Source organism: Haliaeetus albicilla, chromosome 7, assembly GCF_947461875.1.
Source record: "Haliaeetus albicilla chromosome 7, bHalAlb1.1, whole genome shotgun sequence".
Taxonomy (NCBI): domain Eukaryota; kingdom Metazoa; phylum Chordata; class Aves; order Accipitriformes; family Accipitridae; genus Haliaeetus; species Haliaeetus albicilla.
The window spans coordinates 37991089-38011382 of NC_091489.1; the positions used below are offsets into that span (position 1 = coordinate 37991089).

The 20294-nt window shown below is 38.5% G+C and overlaps 1 protein-coding gene across 3 annotated transcripts in view; it reads right to left on the reverse strand.

Moving 5' to 3' along the window:
* Positions 1-20294, reverse strand: part of CFAP61 (cilia and flagella associated protein 61) — a 123705-nt gene that overhangs the window by 90984 nt on the left and 12427 nt on the right. For all 3 annotated transcript variants that reach the window (XM_069787785.1, XM_069787787.1, XM_069787786.1), the window contains exons 7-12: positions 15661-15793; positions 13450-13603; positions 7585-7676; positions 6300-6481; positions 3063-3102; positions 992-1131 (exon numbers count right to left, since the gene is read on the reverse strand). In XM_069787785.1, coding sequence (XP_069643886.1) covers positions 992-1131; positions 3063-3102; positions 6300-6481; positions 7585-7676; positions 13450-13603; positions 15661-15793 — 741 coding nt within the window. The remainder of the gene's footprint in view (positions 1-991; positions 1132-3062; positions 3103-6299; positions 6482-7584; positions 7677-13449; positions 13604-15660; positions 15794-20294) is intronic.

Consider the following 20294-nt stretch of genomic DNA (forward strand, 5'->3'; position numbering starts at 1 on the left):
GGAAAATCTCTGACTGTGCCACAACTTCAGCTTGGTATTTGGGCCAGTATAGGTTTATTATCCAAACAAAGCATTGGAAAACTCACACCATGTAACAAAAGTCATAGCAAGAGAGGTTTTGTGTCCCAGTTCACCAGTATTTCAGACTACAGAAGCATTCAGAGTATCACGGAAATTGAAAGGTATGAAATAAATGATTCAACACAAAAAATAAGAGAAAAATTATATAAAATAGATACTCAACAATGAGGCTACTGCTGTGTTCTGCATGTTCCAGAAATGCATTACTGCATTTCTCGTTACACAATGTTTCCAAGAATTAAATCTAGACCAGGCCTTCAAGTACCAATGTTACGCAACCTGACCCAAGTCCGAAGGGCACCATGTTTCTCTATTGGCCTTGGTCCACAACAAGGTAACTTGGAAGAAGCTACTTGTCCATACCAATGTTCATCTTCATTAAGTTAGTACTGTATATACAAACTTTAAATGAATCCTCTCACTGCACTTTGGTTTTACTTAAAGGAAACTATATATAAATGCTAGCAGTCAGAAGACTGCTTGCTTTTACATTTTTAATTTTTAATCTCATTTTTTGTTTCATTAAAAATCATGTCACTAACTACTACTTTATTTCACTGAAAATATAAAGCTATTTCCACATTGTCTAGTATAGAGCTGTGTGGAGATACATCAGAATAGGGTTAGGATTCACTCTAGAACAGGAAGCAAGACAGCTGCAGTAATGCTGCTAAAGACTAAGTTATTTAGCTCTGCTCCTAATTGCTCCAGGCACAGTCCTGTGCTATTCAACCATACTGTTTTGGGGACTCAAGCTACCATTTTTGCAAGATGTTGCGCCATACTGTGCAGAACACCAGCTTGGTCTGTGATAGCAAAGGAATACTCATCTGGTGCTAGGTTGGCTGGTGCAAGTATATTCCATAAATGTAGTTCAGAGTACATCATTTGTGTCATGAGGCACACTCACTTGAGCAATCCTGCACGGTGGAACACATAAAGCTCCTCACCAAGTTTGGAAGTATAGAGAGGGACAACCCGAACAAAACTCTGGATCAGGTGGAACTCTGGTACATGATGTGGTACGAGGATGACACAGAAGTCTTTGTCCTGAAAGATTTGTAGACAATAAAGGCTTAGTGATCTCAATGTAAGCTTTACACAAAAGCTTCAGACTAGAGCAGATAGAACGAAAACAAACTGAATGTAATGCTTACAATGTACTCCAAGTATTGCTTTACCTAGATGGCTTAATAGCTAGGCAGCACAAAGGACTGATGAGCTGAACATTAAGTTGGCTCACAGAAATGGGTCTTTTAGCTCCCACAGTAAAGACTTATTAGTTAATACCCTGATATTCCCTAACAGTCCTTTTTTTCCACACACACTCTCCTCCCCATCTTTTCTTCCTCAGTAGAATACTTCAGTTGGAAGGGTCCAACAATGATCACCTAGTCCAACTGCCTAGTAGGAACATTATCTCTATGCCCACACCTTTAGGGCCAACATTTTCCCTTAAAAGGTCCTTTTTTTCTACCTTACTATTCTTCTGCAGTGAAATTTCAGGACAATGTACGTCTGTCTGTCTGGGATCTTTTGCAAGTCTGCAGCCAAGTGAGACCACCAACTAGAGCAATATGTCCTAACGTCCTGAACAAGCACCCAGTGTGTACGCATAGATTGTCTTTGCACTGCATGCACAGTAGACTTAATGAATGCAAGTTTGTACATACACAGTGATGTCCAGCTTGTCCCAAATTTGCCACTGCTGGCGTGCATGCGCTATAGGTGCATATGCCTACAAAGACATGCTGTATTGGCAGTCAATGTTATTGTTCAGAGAACCTGTGCTGTAAAGGCTGCAGAGGTGCAAAGGAATGCAGGAATCTCCACTGAATGCTCTCAGATGAAAGAGAGCATCCTCTGGAGATGAAACTGCATGCCACAGATAACTTCATCCATTCAAACTGTTCAAGCACCCCCTTCCACCAGAGTCTCTCCCGTCTCTTTTTATTGAACATATGCTTTAAGATAATCTCACTGCACACAGGGACATTGGAGAACTCTGACAATTCATAAAGATGCTTCATGCAGCACGATAGATGCTGAAAGACTCCCAAGTAGCACAGATCTGGAAGACGTTTAATTGGTTTACTCTGGCTTATTATTCTATGGCATTTTTTCAGTAGAAAGATATTTGAATCTTGTTCCTTATCTTTAAGCACACTACGTGATTAATTTTTTTTACTACACCTGGTGATTCCATCATGACATTTTGTTTCAAGGAGTGACAGGTGCATTGCTGGATAGATAAACTACTTAAGAGATATGAAATGTTTTCTGTGTTCACTTTCTCTGGGAACTTTCTTCGGTGGTAAGCAGCATTTCTGCACATGCTGATATTTAGGGCCAAGGGTGTATCTGTGGTCACCAGGACCTGTCTCTAAAGGATGCTACCATGCAGTAATTTTAGTGTGAATTTACAACTCACTGTAGTGTGTGTTAAGAATGTCTCAGAAAGTGTATTTTGTTACCTCAGATAAAGATTGATCACACAGAGCATTAGTGTGAAATAGCTACTGCACTGTAAATTTACATCTTTATTTGCTGCAAGTTAGCTTTGCCCTAAACATAAACCCTTGGTGCCACTGTTTAGGCTATAGGTAAATACTCTGGATTTCCTTAGTAGTGCTGTTTTCTAGGCTTTAACTCTTCTACTTTAATGTATTTTCCCTGATTTTATTTTTAATTTAGGTACAGTCTGGATCTATACATGATTTAAAGGAGTTTGAAACATATGCTTTCTAAATCTGCATCTCAGAAAAGTCCCTATGGAACATAAACAAATGACGTCCCAAAGCAGCCAAGGAGAGGAGTCAAACTCCTCAGGGTAACTCAGCCCAGGGCAACTAGCCATAGCATACTCCTGTGAGTCACTGACTTACTCTGGCATCATATCTAAATACGCTGGCTGACAACTGCACTACCATCCCATCATACATACATATCAATACAAACTTCAAAACTTTAATTGTACATACTGGAAAAAGCTTGAAAACATAGTGCAAAAAATCCAGCGATCTGCAACCAAGAGTAAACATTGTTAAATAAAGCATGTATCAGAGATCCTATACATTTCAATATTTACATCCCCTTAAGTGCAAGGAACATTTATTCACAGCGCTAATCAGACAGTCCTGCTAGTTCATCATTAATCAACTGCAGATATTGCATGCTGCACATCAGTTGTTGACTTCTACTGCTTAAAGCATCACTATTAACAAGAATAAACCTGAATGCTTGAAATAATATTAAAAGATCAGGCTCTTCACTGAAGGAAAAAAAAAAAAATTACTCTCATGTCGTTGACTCCAACATTTTTCAGAAGTCATTCATGGACATTCTGGACATGTCAGAGCAGCATTAGTATACAGCAAACATTAACTGAGGTTACAAAGCATTGTTGCTGTATTCCACAAGATTTTCATCCAATACCAAGAGTTCTGTCAGTATCTACTTGGCAAACCTATCCGATGTACTTTATCAGACAAACAGGAACATCAATACTTTGAAATTGTTTTTGAACACTTTACTTCTTTCCACTTCTCACCTACTGGTTTAGAGTAATTCCACTCTCTTTTCCATAGTGACAGTGAAATGTGACATTTGAGTTTAAAAAGACATGAGAAATCTAACAAATTCTTCCTGTTTCTCCTAAGTGTCAGGATATCAAAGAGCTCTTAAACCCATCAGAGTTATGCTGAAGCTTTATAAAATGTTTTTCTACTGTACAAAATGTGTCTTTTTGAAGAAATTCAATACAGATATATATACCTAAATATATTGATAAAACCCCTTCTCCCTCCAGACCTATAATTAAGTTCCCTTTAAATACTTCACCAATAATATTACTGAATGAAAAGACAAATAATTTCTAATTAAAATATCTATGATTGAATGAAAACTTAAAAAAAAAAAAGCTGTACATACAGATCTGGATTGGGGTATTATATATTCACCTATATAATACATAATTATAGCTAGTTAATAGAATAGCTAAATGGGGGGAAGGAAAATGCCATTGCAGTGCACAGTTTTTTATTCTCTGGTATCCAGTACCTTCTTGGCAGCAAGGCACACAAGAATGGAGGTAGGAGATTTTTCAGGGGGCTTAAAAAGGTATGAAATACCTGCAGATAAACTAGCAATCTCATTCCTTCACATTTCACTTTCAATGCACTAATAAGCCAGGTAACAGCTGTACATTTCAGAGATGGAAACATTTAGCAACTTCACTGGGTAACACAAATTCCCAGTAGTAAACTTCCCTTGAGGGCTAAGATGCAATCATACCTACACTTCAACCAAACTACTATTTCTGGATCCACGCTGTGCAGCGTCAGCAGTAACTCCTTCAGGACAAGATTTGGAGATACAGTCAGTATTACTTCATGCCATCCTTTCAACATATTTGCTTTTCTAATGTTTCTTTTACAAACAGTTGGATCAAGCAAACGCAAGCTAGGGAAACATACAAGCAAAATATTTGAAAACACCAAGATCTACAGATTCCTCAGCTCTGAGAGGAGGATCTTGCATGAGTTAATCTTAGGAGAAGTCTTCAGAAAGGAATGCTATCTTCTCCACAGATACCCATCTTAGAATCCAGACTGTTCCAGAGATGTCTCCAGGGAACAAGGAATGGGACTGCAATGTTGAATGATAACCAGGGTGAAAATATCTTGAACAGAAACAACAACGGTGCATATGAAGGACAGAATGTTAGAAGGGGGCAAAAAAGTGACAGATCCTTATCCTAAGCAGGATACTATGAGCAGAGAACTTAACTAGTCTACAGAGAGGTTATTTCCCCACATAGGTACAGATCACTGCTTTGAATTGCTGTTTCACTATGATGGAGTCATTCTAGAGCAAGTCCCTCACCTCAGTATTATTTTAAAATAAAGTTATTTTATTCCAGAATAATTATCTTGCTTGAATTTTATTTTAGACTAGATTGTCTATAAATAAACTGTTCTGAAATGGACTCTCTGCAATGTGATTGTTCTATCGCATGTACATTGATCAGTGTTTCTAAGTACACCACAGATTTTTAGCACTGCATTTCTCTCTCTTCCTAATGAATTTGAGCTATTATTACTTGGTAAATATGTACCAAGAAGGCTATATGTTTGCTTTTCTTTGGTAACGTAGGATATTTGCATCTGTAGCAGATTCAGTGTTTATCCCTTTGGGTAGGGCCCCTCCTTAATCAAGAAACAGCTTAATAAACAGAATTAGTTTTCAAGGAGTTCTGATTTTTCTTCTTAATGAAGTTTATTCCTAAATTTCCTTTAAGCCAGATAAGTTCAGAAGTTGTCAGTCACCAATTATTACTACTACAAGTAGAAAGATGTTTTTTCAAATGGTACTACAGTTGTCAAATTCATCATCTATAAAGTCCTTGCTACTGATACCTTGTGTCTCTAGAAATTACATGTATATAAAACTGTGGAAGATCTTGGGTGTGCTAAGCCTCTTTATATCTACTTTTTGTAAGTATCTACATGTTTTATCTTTCTTTCTAGGACCTATAAACAAGAGCAGGGCTCATTTATAATCAGAATGGGCCAATGTTCCTAAAGATGCTTTTGCTGATATGGTTGAGTATAGGTTCGCTCTTAAAGGGTGCAGAGAGATTTGGGGAAAAAAAATGTCTAAACCACATTTATAGATCTATTCTACTCCACCAGGATCTAAGAGTCCAAGGTCAGCAGCAGCAATCATTTTAAGATAAAAAGCCTTTGTCTTCCCCCTACTGTAGTGGATTCTAGAAAACCGCATCAGTTCTCTCAGTGATGGGAGACTTGAGTGTTTAGAAATGAGAACATTTAACTGCAGAGTTAAAAACAGCTTTATCGCCCCATGAAATGAGATGACCAGTACTGTAACATCTAGCTCTCTTCACAGTTAGCCAGCTTTAGAATTAATGTTTCTTCAGAGGAAGAAGTGGCCTTCTCACAATTTCAACTAGCATTTTTCCAACAAAAAACAAATTCTTAACTTTTTGTTCCCACCGTCCTACCAGAGATGGGAAGTTGCAGCTGGAGGTTGAAAATTTCAGTTATTACTGAGGGTAAAAGAAATGGAAAAAAAAAGGTCAGAAAAAATCCAACATAAATGCAGCAGGTGCTGTCACTTTCAGATTTGTCCTAAAAATGTAACATTGAGAATTGTTATTAAGATTGGGAAAGCAGTAGCTATTCATCCATACCTACCTAGTTTCATGCTTCTCATCAATACAAAACAGATGGATACAGAAAGCATTTGAAGCTCCTCTGTACACTGGATGAAAAGCACCTTTTTCTTCAGTTTGAAGGAGAAGAGTGGCTGAGGCTTTGTAATCTTTGGCATCATCTAATGGCAGTTCAGTATGGGAAACTGTAATGGCTCCATCTTTCTGCAATAGCAATAGACAAGTGATCACTTACAACATTTCAGAAAATATTTTCATTTTTTAATTAAAAGGTCTTGCATCATTCCTATGTTATAGCATTCCAAGCAGACACACAGGGATGTACTTTTTACCTGTCACATTTTGACAAACACAGAAATTCAAGGAGGTATTTTTAATGTGATACCTGTTTCTGAAACACTAGATAAAAATGGCCTTTAAAAATACATACATTCTTGCTGAAGAGCAATATATTCACAAACCAAGTTACCATTAGAGTCCCTTTGTGAGGCAATAAAATATTTACCTTTCAGAAATGTTTCTATATTAAAAAAAATTTTTTCCAGATGCGTATTGGAAATACTTGAAAGTTAAAAACATGTTATGTTAAAGAAAATGGGATCAGTGCAGAGAATATTGTGGAAATGGAAATGAACAATAATGGGAAGAAAACCAAAGTAGCTTTGATAGAGTACTGACACAGAGACTAAAAGACAGACGCAACCATTTAAAATTTCTTGGGATAAATTCTCAGTTAATTTATGCTGCACCAATACATTTCATAGTAACGGTCTTTTATCAAGTTGAGCTTCATCTAACAGAAGAGGCACAGATAGAATATGTGCCCTTTAATTATACGGGAAACCTGAAGCTATATTGCTCCTTTTCAGCTTTGGTAGCTTTCCATCAGTAGCAGATTCTTAGCTCAGTAACACAGTCAAGTCAAAATCTCAGGACTCGCAGATCTTCAGAGTAAGACGACTCTTGCCATGTCTGTTACAGTAATGTTCTCTCCACATCTACAGAGGAGCCCACACAAAGCTGTGCTTCCACATGCCTCTACTCAGCAGCAGACCTACACAAACAGGACCTCATCCTTCTCCTCCTCTCAGTGCCACTTTATTCCCAGCCCCGTGCTGCCTGGCTGTTCATGTGGATTCCTAGCTAGAGCAGCTTCTGATCTTTGCACAACAGCATACATAAGTGTGGGCCCAGGCAGAGGACAGTGCAGGAGTGGAAATAATAAGCACCGCTTGTCCTAGCAGCCTCCACCTTTGCTTCATATTAGCTTTTAAAGTTATCAGCACTGCTGTACACAGCGGTATTACCTGCACAGATACATCCTGATCATGAATATGTTCAAAGTTTTGAGATGAAACAGACTCCATTTCTTGACTTGTTTGGTTGCTTTTATCTTCATCTAAGTAATGAAAAATAATAAATGCATCAGGCTTAAAAATGTGAGCTTAACCCTCACAATCACAGCAATAACTAGAGTGTGCCAGACTACCTCTATTGAAAGGTTTATTTTATTTATTTTTAATAACCACAGTTAAAACAGACCCTCCTATAGTTACTTGGCTAGAAGTTCATTAGACTATTTGATTTAAAGGAAAAAAAATTAAAATCAGAGAATTGGTTGTAAAATAAGAATTGAACAAGACATGGTTTGGAAGCAACTCCTAACTCGTGTATTATATGTAATAACTTGTTACCCTATCTGAAAAGAAAAATATGAGTCATTAGTGCATTGACTGGTATCTTAAACCCTTTGCCTGTTGCTAACTTGTTTTCTGATGATCACAAGTATGAGCAAGGGCTCTTGATTCTCAGATTAGTTCTCCTAAAAGAACTGAAATTCGGAATAAATCCTAGTCAACCCAGAATCCTTACCTAGGTGCAAGCAGGGACAAGAAACAAGGATTTAAACTCCCTTCTCAGTTGCCACACCTAACTAGTTCTCTAAACCTTCTTTTACTTATGAAAGCTGGTTGCTTTTTTGTCAATCTTTGTCAGTTTGTCTATTTCCTCCTCTTCCTCCGATCCAAGAATTTCTCTCCTCTGCCACCTTGCTTGGATACTGAAGTAACTGCTTCAAAGTACTTTGTCAACCATTGCAATTTTGTGTATGTGTATGTGCAAGATTTTTTAGCCAAAAAGAATAAAAGGGTTCCATGAAAAGGAAAGGCACTTTACAATCAAAGTAACAGAAATCAGGTTCAAATCTGGAATACAGATCACCCCACCATCCTCAGTATCATTATAGTTACATTATAGTCTAGTTCGTTCCAACCTGAGGAATAATATTTTTATGGGCAAACAGATGACTAAGGTGATAGGATTAAATTACTTGTAGCCATCTGATGAATCAGTATTTAAACACTGACTGCCATGATACATACATATACAATGCTATATATATACTTTTATATATAGACATATACACGCACAGCATATATATACAGCATCTCTGGTCAAGTGCTTAAGCCAATTAAAGGAAGCACCTATATGTTAGGGAGTTTGTTTAGATATTGCTATACACATTTTTTTGTTATTCAATCCCCTGGCCAGGGCCAAATCCAGAGTGGATATTTAAAATATTAAGAAACCACAATAAAAATGTACAAAGCCAATTTGGAACATGTATGATGTTTGATTTCAATTATCTAACCATTATTTTAAGACAGATCTTAGCAGTTTAAGACAGCAACACACAACAGCTCTATAGAACTGTACTGATACCTGACACGTGCATGACAGAACCAACTATGAACTTCTATAACATCGTGATGCTTGCTAGACAGCAGGCAATCACTATTCCAGCAGATGTTACACACTTTGAGGAAAGTGGTTCCTAAAATCTGTATGGTGATGGATTATTTTCTTTAAAGTCAATGGAAGGTGAGGGTATTCAGAATGAGAGATCATCTGATAATGCATCATAAAGATCACATTTAAACTTAACGTTATGGACCAAAATTATTTTAATCATCAACTTGGAAAAGAAATGTTGAAATACTAGTGAATCCTACATATTACTCCAAATAACCACCAAAATTACTGAAACAAACTGTCGGCTGCTGTTTTTTTAGCCCCTGAACATATCTTCAATAGTTCTGCCATTCCTTAAATTGTCACTTCCCTAATTTTACAGATAAGTTCACAGTTTATTTTTATATTTAAAAATAAAGCCTGAAAATAAGTTTTAACTAATAAACTCTCGAGGTGTAGGTATAGCTGCTGCAGAAAACACACCAGGCCAAGATGCCCCTGCATTTGAAAGCTCCAGTAACACAAGGAAGTCAACGTTTCTGAGCTCCAGGAGGAAGAAAAAAAAATTCAGAAAACCCAGCACAACAGTATTCTTCACTCCTCTCTCTGAACTTTACTTTGGGAAACCCATCTAAGCTACATTCACCAACATAAGCATTTCTTCATACAGTAATGAGCTTTTTTTTTTTTTAAAATACCTCAAAGGTTTAAAATAATTTAGCCAAAAGTATTTTTTAAAAATCTGTTATCTGAAAATCTGTTTCTCTGTTAATAGAAAACAATGCAGATGCAATGTACAGGGCAAGAAGAAACACGGGTTAGAAATCATGGTTTCTTCAAGGGTATCACAGATGTGAGACTTCACAGAAATGATCAGATGTCGTCTTCATTAACCCAGCTACATTTCTCATTATAAACAGCCTTGCAGGTGTCAGAAGTTAATTAATACAAGTCTCTTGTTGTCATGTAAATATTGATATGTTGTTTCTGACTTTACTATAAAACGAAATCCCTTAACAGCTCCACCATCCACTACTGTCAAATGTAGCTGCATCGCTGTTTACATATATGCTGTACACAAGTGACCGGAAGAACATAAATATTGTTGCACTAAATGAAATAAGGAACATGAACAAAGAGAAAATTAAAATAATTCAGTGATTGCTGGGTTGTTAGCAGAGGTAACAGTCAGCAGGATCAAGAAGCCAGTTCACCATGAAGCCTGATGAAAAGCTCTTGAATCATTCCCACTGCATCATAATGTTTTCTAGCTACTAATTCATGACACCATATAGAGTAACAACCAAATTACTGTAATTACCCTGAAACGTAAGTGGCATATCAATATTGTGTTAAAGACAGATTTTTGTATACTCTTTCATTATTATTCAGTATTACATTTTGAAAGGAAAAGTAATAACCTGTGATCTTTACTTACAAGCTAAAGAGCTTGAAAAAATATCCTTATGGGTTTTTTTTGTTTGTTTGGTTTTTGGTTTTTTTTTTACATGGGAACATAAAACTACTCCACAAAGGAATGCAGCTTGCATTTTAAATTCTCAGCCTTTGAATTCATTAAAAGAAAGTCCACATCCTCTATTGATGTAAGGTGTCTAGTGAACCTTCACTGCCTTCACATCAAAGGATAATTTGGCAGCAAATTTCCAATACAGTAGCCTACAGAAATAGTACAATTGTTAAAACAGCATTCATATAATTGTGCATGTGTTATGCAATATAATAAAATATGAACTGTATGTGACTGACACTATAATAAATTCCAAGGATATATGTTGGCCCTTATATTGGAAAGGCTTAACAACGGACTACCAGGATGCAACTCTTACATGGGCTCTACCTTTACAAAAAAAACCCCAACCAAGCAGCCAAACAAACAAAAAACCCCAAACCCAAACGAGATAATTCTTTTTTCAAATTACAATCAAATGAAAAGTCAGAGAGGAGGAGAATTGCTTATGAGTAGGTTGGAGTTTTTTTGCTGTAAAGATCTTTATTAAAACAGTGGCTTTTTTTCTTTCCTTTCATAATTAAAAAAAAAAAAAAAAAGAAACATTACTGCTTTTCCTGGAAGTTTTCATTAATGAATACTGAAATGAATTTTGAGTCACACCTCATGCAATAATGAAACCCGCATCATTCAGAGGGAAAGGGCTTTTCATTCAAACTGCTCAAAAAATATGGACTTTGTGTTTGTAGTCTTAAGTCAAATGTTTAGCAAGCAGTAAAAAGAAAAGCTGTTTATCAAATATCTATCATACAAAGCATATATTTTCAATAAACCATAACAAACTTCTGTAACTTGTGACAAGCTAATGCCTTATTAAGCCGGTATTAGAAATTAGAGTAATAACAGTATACATTTGATTTTTTTTCCTCTTCCTCTTTCCTTTCTCTGAAATTCAACTACCACAGCCTTTAGCTTCATCTCTCTCTTTTTGGCCATACTGGGCAGGTATAAACAACAACTTAAAATGTTTCAGGAAAACCAACACTTCTTAAAGTGTTACAATTGTTTCTTTATATTCTAAAATGTGCAGAGCTACAACAATAATTTTAATTATTATTCAGTCACAACAGAATTAATATTCCTGAGCAGTGTATAGCCATGAGCTAACTCTAATTTTAATATTAAATTTCTAGTGGCTCCTTCTCTCCAGGAATAGTATCAGAGTCAGGCTCTTAGCTTATGATACTCAAGTTCCTTCTCAGGTGTCTGAGACCATCAATGATTTGTGCTCAAGCTATCTGAAAAAGTCTACAAATAATTCCCTCTTTCCCCAGAGCTGCCCTTGTCATTCCAAATAAAGGGATACTACTACTTTTAAAAATCTTACCTGAAGGAGGTGCTCAGGATTGCAAACTAGTATCAACCATCAAAACTAACAGTTTTTAAATGGAGAGGAAAAGGAGAAAAACACGTGATACTACAAACCATGTAGCTTAATAAATTTCTGAAAAGCACTCAAATGCTAGATTGACAATAGTCATATAAGAACCTGAACAGAACAGTTGTTTATGCCAAGTTTTCACATTTAGAACAAGTCTCATAGATTTCAAAAATGTTAAAAAATGTGTAACAGCTGTATTGTTAGAACCTATAACCACATACTCATTAAAAGGCTCAGCAGCACAGAATTTGCCACAAAATATGGGCCTACAGCTTGCAGTGCCTGGACAAAGACAGCACACAAAAGTGTCTAAGGGTTTTACCAGAACCAGAAATCAGTCACAGAATGGTCAAGGTTGGAAGGGACCACTGGAGGTCATCTTGTCCAAGCCCTCAGCTCAAGCAGGGTCACCTCAAGCAGACTGTCCAGGACTGTGTTCCAACTGGTTTTCAGAAGGGACTATCATGAGTGATCTTTCTTCCTCCCTCAGCCTCATTTATGTTTCTACACATGACTGTCATCTACTTTGAAATAATACTCCTGAAGCTCCAGGAGCATAGAATGATACAGAAGGAGATAGCTGACGTCCTTCATCTCTTATTTGCAAGATGCTCCTTTGCAGGGGAGGGGAAGACCACAGGAGCAGCTATAACACCTTTTTTCTCTCCCTTTTCTGTTCCATGACTGTCAGCTCCGAGATACCAGCTGGCGACTGCTCTGTAGCTCCCTTGTTGCCTTTTTTGCCTGCTGCTTTGTGTTCAGACAAGCAGATACATAACAACCTAACAGTGTTTTTTTAAATTCTATTACTGATAATTAGTAGATAGCAAACCATTGCCCTTCTGCACAAAAAGCCTTTTGACACTGAAAAATAAAGATGACAACTGTAAGTCATTTACATGACACTTCTGTTCTACAAACAGATGATGTATTCATGTTACTGGTTTTTATCATTTGCAGTAAGGTGGCTTGTAGATGCGTTGTTGTATCATGCCCAATATAAAAATAGAATAAAAAGACAGTCCCTGATCTCCCAAAATCCTGTAACCTAGAAGACTGCAAACAATAAGCAAAGAGAGGAGAAGTTGGACCACAAGGAAATAAGACAACACAAGTCAATGGGACAACATAATAGCCACAAATTACCAGCTGCTTAGCTACTGACAGACATTAGAACCAGATTTCAAAACTAAGTCTTCAATTAATAGTACCACTGTAGCTAACTGATAGAAAATACACCTGATGCTTTAGCTTTCCAAAACTTGAAACAGGTTTCTCCTATACCTGGTATAGACCAGATCCCCACAACCAACCATCACTTCCGAGTCAGAGACCAGGGCTACCAAAATTTCTCTCCTGAATTAAAAAATACCAGGCAACCATCTCCAGAAGAGATACATTAGTGTTTTCTTGCTAGTGAACCTATATCCTCTTCCAATCTTTTGCAAAACCTACTCAGAAGCTAGAAATAAATGCAGCTTAAATCTATCTAGCATTTTAGAATATAGATACCTTCTTGAATGCTTGGCTTCTGTGGCATTTTGAGAATATCTTCAGGATGTGGTTTACAGAGTCCATGGAAAGGCCCTAAGTCAAAACACTCTTGAAACAAGGAAACATTTACTTGAGAACATAAGCTCATGAATCCTACTGCAGTGCCAGCATCCTAAAATATAAAAGCAACATCACACATATGGTTGAGCATGTGATTTCAGGTCAGGGCAAAAAAATTGAACAAAAAAAATTCTGAAACATAAAAGTTACGGTGTTCCATCTCTGGCTGTGCATAATAGAAAAGTATAAAGGAACAATTTCAGCAAAAGTTAAAGATCCTTCCCCTCTCCCCCCCGCCTTGTAATGTGTGTATTAGGGCCTCTATATTAGATGTTATAATTCTTTTGTTAGTTATGACTTGTGAGAGCATTAGAATTATATATATGGACAAAATAATGACCTATTGTTTCAATAAAACAATTTGTTACAGTAAATAAAAAACATGTAACTTTTAACTACATACATCCAAAAAGGTATAATTTTTCTTTAGCTTAAAATGCAGCTGAAGTAAAAGCTGGATTTAGCTAGCCATAATGGTTGACTAATTACTGGACGCTGCTTTGTAAATAAAATTAGGCTCAAATTGAAAAGTGTATTTTATTTTCCTACAAAAATGATTAATTCAAGAAAGCAATTATACAGTATATAAACAGTATCTAATACAGCATGTAGTGTATATTGTTTGCAGCAATCACAAGCGCTAAATATTTTCAAGTTCTGAAAAAAAAAAATCTAAGAACTAGGCTTTAAAAAAAAAAAATAATAAATGCCCTGGCAAGTATGAAAATGACAAGACCCCTGCAATGCTGAAATGGCACGTTACTTTGTATGTTTGACTATTACTGAAAGTTTCCAGAATGTCACAGTCTTCAGAAAGAAATACACTCTGAAAAATGAGAATTGGCATGCCGGAGGTTTTTTGGCTTTAAGCTAAGATGAGTCTACTAGAAGGAAGCTCTTTAATTTTTAGTACTATATGCAACTTTCTGCTGAAACACACATAATCAAAAAAATATATTTTTTTTTTCCTTAATACACATAATGAAAGCCTCCTTTATAAACATAACGAAAACTCAGTGGCTGGATTTTTATAGCAGTTTTATCAGGCCATCAGCACTCCAATAAAAAAAAAAAAAAAAAAAAGTTTAATTCCCCCCCCGCCCTCAAACAACAAGTGATTGTTTGTTTGCCTTGTTTGCGTAACCGAACAAAAGCTGGGTCGCTGCAGTTGTCTGGCTGCTATGTAATTTTAGGCCCAAGGCTCAGCAGAGGCTGATTAACCAATCCATCTACCATATGTGCAAAAAGAGGTTGCCAGCTTCATTCTCTGCAGGGAAAATTGGCATCTATCTTGGTTCGCATGGAGGTGTCTTTCCAATTTGTGGCAGCAGCGGCAAGTATAAACTATGAGGGCCTGAAACACCTTTCGCTGGTACCATATTGAGCTATAAATGTACAATTGAAATGTATTATTTATAAAGGTAGCCATTTGTAATGTGCTATTACACTAATGGTTTATTGTTTCCCATTTGGCTTCCAACGGTAGTGATTACATGTTACGGTTTTATAAAATCATTTGCTATAGAAAGCAGACTTCTGGAATTAAGTAGGTTATGTTGCCTATCAGCTTACAATACCACGCACAATTACTAACACATGAAAATCTTAACAGGAATGTTCAGCAGGATAACTATTACCACCTCTTTCTTATTTAAATTAATTCCTGGGTTTCTGTCTTCAATTCAACAAAAATCTGACTGCCTGAATCAGGAGATGTTAAAAAACTACAGCATTTTTAACTGTGAAAGTATTACTGGCTACTAGTTTTCACATGCAATATTAATTTCCACCAGGAATGAAAACTGATCATCTATAATGCAAATGTCTAAAATGGCAACATGGTTTCTTCAAGATGGTCTGTTACAATTACTTGAAAAGAATCTACACAATTACTGGCAATTGCTGCTTCATTTACTTAACAGGAGATATCACTCCTAAGGAAAGGAAAGACAAAAATACGTGGTGGAGGGTGCTGTGTGTGTGCAGCTCACGAATTCTACCTTCCAAAAGTGAGCTTGTTCTTTTTATTCACTGCAGCGTGAGCTCTCACTCACATGTGGCATCACTAATGTTATGATTAGACAAAACCAGAGCTCATGGCAGACTGACCTCACAAACAACAGCCTGATTTTCTTCGTCTTGACATTCTATGAGATCAGCAAGGAAATATTCACTATAGGTTTCTTTCAGAGTCTTACTCTGACGTGTCCAGATTGGCATGAGATCATCATAATCTTCCAACCTACAAAAAAGAGATTAGGTAATGTCCTAAAGCTCAGCCATTAATAGATCATGATACTTCTGTTCCACTCCATTAGCATATGGATAAATATTACAAATACCTGATCCAAAGCCCCCACCCACAAATAAATAATTTCACCTAGGACACGTCCCCAGTGCACACTAAGCTGGCAGCCTCAGCACCAGAGGAGAGGCAGAACCACCTCCAAAAGCCAGTACAACCCACCTAAAGTCTGGACTGCCCAGTGGAGATGCTTATCTTTTCCTAACAAAATACAAGGGCAGCCCAGTTCAAAATTCTCTTGCCTAAGGTATCTCAGGCCAGGTGGACCTGGGCTTTAGGCCTCATTTAAAATAATTATATTCAGTGAGCTCAATCATCAGTTCGTTAGAGTTGGCAGAGATCTCAAAAAGCAACACCAGTGCAATTTAGAAAATCAGTTCTTTAAAAAAAAAAAAAAAAGAAAGAAAATAATGCCTTCCTGTATGGGAGAAACAGTGCTGAGTATTGGCTAGATTACTGTTATTACACACTGCAGCACGGGAGTCACCTGGCAGAAATCGAGCCATTATGCCTTTGTAAGGTCAAGTTAATGCTCCACCATTGAAAAAGACACAAAGGCCAAAGTGCAATTATTCTGTCCCTCTGCCTCATGAAAGGCTTTCTGCATAGGTGGGAACCTGCCACATCAAGGCTTTCACTGCCTCTACTACTCCAGTCTGTTCTCCATGCTGACGGTGCAAAAGCTGCGTGAGCCGATTTCCAATCAGTCCAAGTTGCAGTGTTAGACTCATATAGGTCAGCCCCATACTGCACAGATTTTCATTTAAATAGGCAACAGAGACTTTTTCCCGTTAAACCACTTTAAAAAAATGTTAATTCTTAACAAGGATCAATGTAAGTCTTAACAAGAAGTTTCTGTGCTTTCACCAATGTAATGAAGGAATTTGTTAGTCATATGTGCTGCGACCATGGCATAAAGGCCAGCGGCAGACCAGCTCTAACACAGAACTGCTTTCAGTAAGAAGATGAAACCATTTTTTTGTCTATCTGAAAATGCGAGAATTAAGTGGTCCAACCAACAATTCTGCAGCTAAAAAAGTGGCGAGAAAACCAGGGCTGCGATGTGCTGCCAGAAGGAATGACTTTTACTGTGGACTGTGGAGTTAAGGAAACCCTTTCTCCTCAGAGCCGTAAGCAGACTGCTACTGAACATGCTTTTGGCAATCTCAGTTATCACACACGGACACACAAGAACAACGACGAGCCCCACGGGATGAAGGAATTAAATCAAGAGAACAATGCACTTCACCAAACACCGGAATACATTTCTGCTTACTGAAAGAAACAGAGGCCGCCACAATCGGCTCCTCTGAAACAGCAGGTTGCATCCTTCAGTTACAGAGCGCTCAGGAGACTGACCTGAGGTGACAACCGCCTCGGGAGGGTCAGCGCCAGCCCCTCACCTGCACGTTCTGCCAAGGGCAGCCTGCACCCTCCTCTTTGGAAGAGGCATCACCTTGGTTACACCACTTGCAGGGCTCCGAGCCCGACCTTTTTGGAAAGCCTCTCGGGACGCTCTGTCCTCCCGCCGAGCCGCGACCGGCAGTTTCAAGAGCAGGAACGACCCGCCGCAGCTTTCCCGGGCGGCAGCCCCCTCAGGCAGCGGGGCCGCCTCCCCCGCGCTCCCGCCGCCGCCGGCTCTCTCCTGACCTCTCGCGGCCGCGGGCGGGAGCCGCCGCCTCCCAGCCCTCGGGGGCTTCCCGCTCCGAAATCCAGACCCCAGGCTGCAAGGAGGCGGGACCCCGCCGCTCCCGAAAGGTCTGGAACGTTCCCGCCCTCCGGAGGCCGCCGCAGGCCTGGCCCGAGAGCTGGAGGGCCCGCCGCCGTTCTGAGGGCGACTGAGGCAGTGCCCCAACACCGCCGGGGCCGCGGCTGGTGGACCCTCCACGACACGACTGCCGCTTCACACGAAGCCCTTAGTCTCCGAGGGGGATACCCTTTCCTCTACCTCCCTAAAGTAAGATGTCAATAGAAAAATAGTTTCAAATAGTTCTCTCTCCTTTAAAAGCCTCACGCCTTGTAGAGACGCGTTTCCGAAGATAATTATCGGGAACGATTATTAACGCTTCCCTCAGTTTAGGAAAACTTGTGTTTTGCTACAGGCTCCTATTGCTCAAGTTCGTATGTGCTTGTATCCAAGTACTTGTGCCTGTAGCTTGGAAATCTTAGTTCTGCATATGCAGCAATTCAGAAAAACAAAATAAACTGATTCTCTTTTCCACCCTTTACATGTTTCTGGATTCAGAAGAAGCCTTAAAAGTTAACGCAACTGGGCCAAAAAATATTATTCCGAATTTTATCAACCATGGTCTGAGTTTCTAGGTACCGAGCGACTCCAGCATAAGACTGGAAGACAATTTAGGTGGTGGTTTTGCTGCTCCTACACGCCGGAATGAATGTGACCTTCTGAGTAAGATTACCTTTCTCCGAGGGGCCGGTGACCCCTTTTATTTTGACGCTGTCTCTGCTCTTTTATTCCCTGGCCATCTGTCTGAAAGTTCTCTTCTTACCCTTGCTGCTCCCGTGGCCCAACCCAGCCCGGAGGTACAGCCCGGGACACCCCTCCACCCTGACCGCGCTCTGCCGGGGTCGGTCCGGCGGGATGTCGGGGTGGGATGGACCCCAAGGGAGCCACCATGGCCTGGGGTGAGTATCACCTACCGACGCCCCACTAATGGCCTTTTTAGCAGGGTGAATAAATGCTTAACTCCTGACCTTCAGGATGTCCCAAGTCACCATGCTACTCCATCTGCCAGGAGTTCTAAATAATTTAATTATTCTTCTGAAGGGCAGTCGCCAGATTCTTTCATACAGTTTTTAAGTTAAGAAAGCCAACTTGAGAAACCAGTAGAGATGAATATCATCACTGCCCACTCAAAGTTGAACGCAGCTGCCAGGGGTGACAGATTTCCAAGCCCCACACTTTTTCATTCTTTTTCACTGTTTAAGTGAGAATCTTCATTGTAATAAATTGTTTCCAAAAGGAAAAAAGTACAGAAAATAAAACACACCATCAATTAATTGTCTGTAGAATTAATTCAAAAGATGCAACTAAAATGAAGTTCCAAGAATATTGAAACCCTATAAAAATTTATAGTAATTCACATTCTTTATATCTCAAACCAAAATAGTAGTCATCGTCTTCTCTGCAGGCAGTATCTCAAGGGAAAAGCTGCAGTAAGGTTTTCTATTATCAGAATTTCACTACTTCAGCACAATTAATTAGTATAGCAAATCTGATAATGTGTTATGAAACCTCAAACAAACCAAACTAATTTAGGGGTAAAGGAATGAGACTGTACTCTAATTGAAACCTGTTGTTTCACTGGGGTAGATAATACACACACCCCACCTCCAAACTGAATGTTTTACTGCTCCAAGTCCCTTACAGCATTCTGCTCTGTAAAACACACGACACAAGGCCACACATCAAGATGCGGAGGGCAATTCTGCCGGCTCGTGGTATGCAGAGAGACTGACCTCGCAGTAGTACATGAGGCTCCACACAAGCCCATTCATCTCCCTGCATGCTAAAAACTGTAGGAACAGAACTATTTTAATTTTTTTTTCTATTTTTAATATCTTCCACCAGCACCAGTCTTTACAAAAAAAACACAAGAGGTTTTTAATATAAAAATACTACAAAATTCCTGTACTGTGAGAACAAGCATAATAAAGGCATTCCACAGAGCTGCAAATTTGTGAGCTCTTACGTATATGGTACAAACCCAAGAATGACAGGATCTAGATGAGAGATCAGCAAGAAACTTAAGTATAAAACCTTAGTGGACTGTGTTCTGGCACACCACAGATTTATTTCACATTATAAAGGCTGGATGGAGAATAACTTCAAAATTAATGGTTAAGCAAAGTATCAGTTTACAGCTTCTTTCCACCGCCTCCCATAAGCAACGGAAGAGGGAACAGAGATTACCCTAATCTCCTATCGTTGACCCAGAACATGTTGCTAGGCAGGTGGCTGGGGACAACTTTCATAGATAAATCTCTAAAGGGCTCCACTGAACGTTACTATGGATGCCAGTGAAGTACAAAGGTGAATACAGAGGAAAAGGAAAGGCAAAGCATCAACTGCAAACAGAATTCAGCTTACTCAGAGATCTATTGATAGACAATATTAAAGTATGAATTTTATATCACCAGATATCGTGTAATTTAAAAGAAAATACAGTTTCCTGGTTAGTTTTCTAATAATAAAAAACCCTAAAGTAAATAATTTTTATTATTCGTAACAAACTACAGAAATCCCAGGCGAGATGGTATCTCTTATGTGGAATATTGGTACGGCTTACATGACATTTCCAGTCATGTCAAAAATATTGCTATTGATAATATCCAATGGCTATCAAAAGAAAGAATATGATTCAAATTAAATAAAAGACAAACATAATAGTTGGAATCAAGACATATGGAAAAACTT